The sequence below is a fragment of the Grammomys surdaster genome, unplaced genomic scaffold, assembly GCF_004785775.1.
Source record: "Grammomys surdaster isolate TR1022 unplaced genomic scaffold, NIH_TR_1.0 267, whole genome shotgun sequence".
In the NCBI taxonomy this organism is placed as follows: Eukaryota; Metazoa; Chordata; class Mammalia; order Rodentia; family Muridae; genus Grammomys; species Grammomys surdaster.
The window spans coordinates 2,748,074-2,753,486 of record NW_021604708.1 but is presented as its reverse complement, the minus strand read 5'-3'; the positions used below and the strand labels follow the sequence as shown (position 1 = coordinate 2,753,486).

Genomic DNA, 5,413 nt, shown 5'->3' with positions numbered 1-5,413 from the left:
AAGGAAAGGAAAGGAAAGGAAAGGAAAGGAAAGGAAAGGAAAGGAAAAGACAGGACAGGACAGGACAGGACAGGACAGGACAGGACAGGACAGGACAAGACAAGACTACTCTAAGTCACCCAGTCATCAAAGGCCCTGGATTGCAGAGTGGCTTTTGATATCCATATGCACTGAGGGTGGATGACACCATTAACTTGCACTGTCTCACAAAACAGACATGAAGTTTACGTGTGCAGTCTTGCTTTCCATTTTGAATTAACATGAAGGACAAAATCTTCACCTTGGGACGAGAAAGATGAATGGAGAAAATGTGTAGAAAGAATGTCAACAACTGGTTTTATGGTTTCAGCTATTTTATGGTTTTAGCTATCGGCTGATCTGAAGGTAGCTGGCAACCCATATGTGATAGTCAGACTAAAATGGATACAAGAAGGAAACACAGAGACCAAAAAGATGCCAACCTGTTACTATCCACAAAATAATCTGTGCTATTCTGGTACCCTTCGGTAAACATATCCTCAGGGGAAAAGGGTAGCATGCCTGCCTAGGCATCCCAATCCCTGTAAGCCTGGACAGCTTGCCTAAAAAATTAGCCAAGGAATGACCTTTTGCCAATTGGTGGTGACCTGGGCATCCATCACATACAACAGAGTGACACCAGAGTCATGCGTTAGGTCTCTAAACAGTGAAGGGCTGTGAGTTCTCATGAATATTTAGGTGGCTGTCACTGGAATAGCGCCTTAGCAACTAACCTCCCTACAATAAGCCAATAGCTATGAAAAAAGAAAAAGAAAAAAAATGATCATTTTGTTAGCAGTAAGATTTAGATAGCTGTTTCCTCATAGAGAAAATAGGCATCCAGTTCACTTGCCAGAGTACTTCAACTTTAATTACTATGTTAGTGTGTTTTACAAAGTTGTTTGTTTAAAAAAGGAACCAGCCAAGGGGAATTAAAAGACAATAAATCTTTTTTATAATCTTTCCTGCATCCAATTTTCATCACATTACAGACCAGCATGGTGTACTTACACACCAGTGATATGGAAGTGTTGGCATATCAGAGCACAGTGTATATAATTGACTGACCCAGAGATATCATTATCTATCTGAAGATTCTGGGTGTGTTCCGGGCTACTCTTAAATGCCAGCCTGGATTGGCAATGCTCCTTAAGTTTAGGGATGAGGGTTGTGATACGAACACAGTGAAGATCACTGTTCCCACTCTAGGGACAGAGCAGCAGCAGACACGGGTGGTTCTGCAGTCACAGACAGCTCTTGGAGGAGGTGGTGTACTGTGATGTGGTAAGCTGCCTCACCCACACTCTGCAATGGCCTGGGTCACTATAAAGAGAGGAAGGAGCCAGGAATTCCAGAACTGTAAGGCAGAGGCAGGAGGACTGTTGCAAGTCTGAGGTCGTCATGGTCTACAAACCAAGACAAGGTCTCGAAGTGGGGATTGGAGGACACCTTGGAACTGAATCCTTCTGATTTTGCACCCTGATTTTCTGGTTCAAGTAGAAGCATGTGGCTTTGGACCAGAAGGTTTTGGAATTGGTCATGGTGGCATACACCTTTAATCCCTGAACTTAGAAGACAGAGGCAAGCAGATCTCTGTGAGTTCAAGGCCAGCAGGGATTACATAGCAAAACTGTCTCAAACAAAACAAAACAACAAAAAGAAAGCACTTGAAGAACATTAACTCTGATTCTCTCACTTGGAAAAAAAAAAGGAATAAATGATGAAGTGAGACATACTATGTTCTTGCTGATGGATCTGGAGACGGCGCATGGAGCCTGAAGCTCCTCCAAGCAGGCCTTTACTATAGAAGTTGGGGATGGGGAAATGATACAGGACAGTGAGATCATCCTCCCTTTCTGTGGGAAAGGGTTTTCTGTGGCAGCCCCCTGTCTCCTGTTGTGTTTTAGACCACCTCCTTTCCAAGATTCAGAATCTGCTCAGAGCACTTCAGAAATCTGATGGTAGCCGGGGCCATGTTCTTGTCACCTCAACATACCATAGAGCCAGGGATTAATTAGTGACACAGTTCCTTCTGATTATAGAAGCGCCAGTAATAAATGTCATCTTTAACATTTTCTTAAGGCTGCAACAATTAAGACAAGAGACCTCTGGACAGACATTTTCCTGGCAACAGCACCTGTATGAATACGCTGATATCAAGTTCTGCCTCAGGAACCCACGACCAACAACCTTCTTGTCCACTAAGCTCTTGAATTTTCCCTGTTTGCCTCACATCAACCTCCATGAATTGTTCAAGATCAACAAGGGTACATCGATTCTCCATGTGAGGTTTTGCTCTTCTAGGTGAGCACTATAAATACCTCTATTTTCTTCCATGCCTTGAATTGTTACTTTTTCATTTTATTGACCAGAAAAGTACATTTGACACCAGATAGCAATTGTAGGTCAGTTACAATTAAAATAAATCATAGCAATATAAAATAAATATGCCTGGGACTGACCACTAATCAATTTCACTTTTATTTTCTGGACTATAGACAACAACTTGCCTCCACAAGCCTCTCACATCTCCACCTTCATGTTGTCCAGATAAACAGAAGAGGAAACCCAGTGCGGAGACTGAACCACAGAAGCAGGAGGACAGTGGCGACCACCTGCTTTGGCAGATCAGTACTTCGACACTTGTTCCACACGTTAGAAAACTTACTCAGGACAAAGCCACTGTCCTGCCCAACTCCATGGCTGGTCTACAAAGATCTGCTCTCTACCTATAGTTTCTTCTACTACCCCACAGGTGGCACCAGTGCCATTGGCTCTTTAGTGTTATTCCAGAGAAGAATCCTAATTTAAACTTACTTTTCCATAGCAACAGCTATGTCTTGAAAGCCTTGTGCGGTAATGTTGTTTTTGTCCCAGATGACTGTCCTGTTTGGAAATGAAACCACATCAACAGTCAAATTCTGAGGTGTCGAAGGGTTGACTTATCCCCCACTCCCCAGAGATAAATCTCTTTGAGTCAACATTGTTTCTAGGCACATAGAAATATTATAATGTCCTAAGTAAATGTAAGAATATGTGTTGGACTAAATTCATAGCTGCATGTACTGGTAAGTCATTGGCAGGAACATAGGTTGGACATGCTTATAAGCTTTCTAATGTCATTATGTAAGCAAGGAATAAGATTCATTTGTTTAATCAAAACAAAAATGGCCATTACACTCATCTATCTATCTATCTATCTATCTATCTATCTATCTATCTATCTATCTATCTATCTTTATGCTGGGGTTGAACCCATGATGTCTTACATATTAAACATACATTATATCACTAAACTATATATTCGGCCCCTACATCATAGCTTAACACAGCTATCACATAAATATTTTTGAAAAACTACACCTAAAAGCACAGCAAATATATTAATTTATTGTAATACTTAAGACTGGACCAGCCAGCAATTAGAGGACTTGGTCCCTCTGTTCTCCAGACAGCATCCTCATATTCACATAGAAACTGAAGCCCCTGACCAAAGACACTGCCTGGCCCTGTGTCCAACATAAACATCTTCAAATCCAGAGACCTTTTCTATCCTCAAAACCTAGAGAGAATCTTGCTCTATCTCGTGTTTTCTCATTTCTCTGCCCTGGTGTAATCTTGAGAACTTCCCTCGCTCTGCTGCCAAAGACTAGGCCTACTTTGAAATAGGAGGCTGCTTATTTAATGTATTTAAGGGAAAATACAACCTTACCTTCTGAACACATGCACTTGTGAGGTTTTAAATTCCCCTGGATACACACTACCTTTTATTCGTCTAGAGGTCTTCAGCCTGACATTTACTGCCCTCCCATGCTAATCCTGATGACCTCCATCACTCTTTCTGATGTTCCAAGGCCTTGCTACTTGGCTTGTGACTTCAGTTTAGTTAGAAGGTTCTGTTTCTATGTCATGCTAAAGAAAAAGAAGCACCCAAAAGGAGCCCTTAGGAGAGCAACAGGAATCTGCTCTTCAGACCAGTGATCACCCTTAGGTATAGACAACAATGAAGCAAAGCACTGATGGTCCTCAAGAAGAATTATATGTACAAAAAGCCCAGAGCATGACTGAGAAACAGAAATGATTCCCCTGGGGAGCCAGCCTTTGAAAAGCATGCTACTTGTGCCCTTGTGTTTTAAGTCTTTACTACAGAAGTGTGGAGTGGAGGAAAGGTCTACAACCACATATGGTCATGCGCCAAATAAGACCATGAATCACTAACTATATTGCCCATGGATATCATGGACAGTTTCTTTTGTGCAAGCACCTCTGTGACACTTGCATAGCTACATCACCTGAGGATGCATCTCTTAAAACATGGCCTATCACTAAAAGACACAGACTGTCTGGGTCTGCTCCCTCAGCATGGCCTGCAAAAATTTCCTTGCTTCTCACTGACATTATCTCCCTGGTCAGGTGTCAAGACTACATTGAAAATGAAACGACACAACAATCTGTCAGGGTTTTATATCACAAAGGACTTGTAAAGACAAACACCAGAGGAAATACTATGTGTTTCAGGTGTCCTAATCAAGTACTTTGGTAAAAATTTCTTCCCAGAGGGTACCCTGGGAGGCACAAACTCCCCCAGAAGGAACACCTAGCCCTTAGGGTCATGACAGTGGTGCCTACCTGAGTTTGGTGTTGATCTGGAGAGCCTTGGCCAGCATCTTCGCTCCCATGTCCCCCATGCCATTCCCACTGATGTCCACTTTGGTCAGGGAGGTGTTGCTGCCCAGGGCATTGATGATGATGGTGACCTCAGCCTTGAGTTTTGAGTCAGCCAGGGACAAGGACTGCAGAGGCTGTGAGTAGGCAGACAGTACACAGCACTGAACGGCTTCATCAAAGCAATGAGCACTCCCCCAACTCTCCATAGAGAACTGGGAATGGGACTCATTGAATTACCTGCTTTAGAAATTGCTGTCTAAAGCCATGGGTGAGGGTGAGGTTGGAACTGGAAGGTTCCAACATTAGACTCCCAGGGTGAACTGGTTCTTCACTGCTGAATATCTGCTACTTCTATGGCAACCCATGGGTCACAGAAGTGACCAACCTAAGGCATTATTCCTTTCTACCCAATTTATTTTTCTATAACTGAAATAATACTTTAAAACACAGGGGGCAAACACAAAATAAAACATGCCCCAGATGAATTGTTTAGCTGATGAATATTTCCTAAGCATTTACTATACCTAACCAGTACTTTCTCTTTTATTTGATTTACTTAACTCTCTCAGCCATCCACTATATGAGCAGGATTGTCATCCTCAGTCACCAGACAAGAATCGGAAGGGTTAAACAACTCAACCAAAGTCACAGTTAGAAGATGGCAGGCATCGGGCAGGTAGGTGTGTGTGTGTGTGTGTGTGTGTGTGTGTGTGTGTGTGTGTGTGTG

At 42.6% G+C, this 5,413-nt stretch overlaps 1 protein-coding gene across 1 annotated transcript in view; it reads right to left on the bottom strand.

Annotated features, from left to right (window-relative positions):
- The window catches only part of Carmil1 (capping protein regulator and myosin 1 linker 1), a 163,961-nt gene that overhangs the window by 71,072 nt on the left and 87,476 nt on the right, over positions 1 to 5,413 (bottom strand). Inside the window, exons 20-21 of the mRNA XM_028776338.1 lie at positions 4,648 to 4,820; positions 2,836 to 2,904 (exon numbers count right to left, since the gene is read on the bottom strand). Coding sequence (XP_028632171.1) covers positions 2,836 to 2,904; positions 4,648 to 4,820 — 242 coding nt within the window. The remainder of the gene's footprint in view (positions 1 to 2,835; positions 2,905 to 4,647; positions 4,821 to 5,413) is intronic.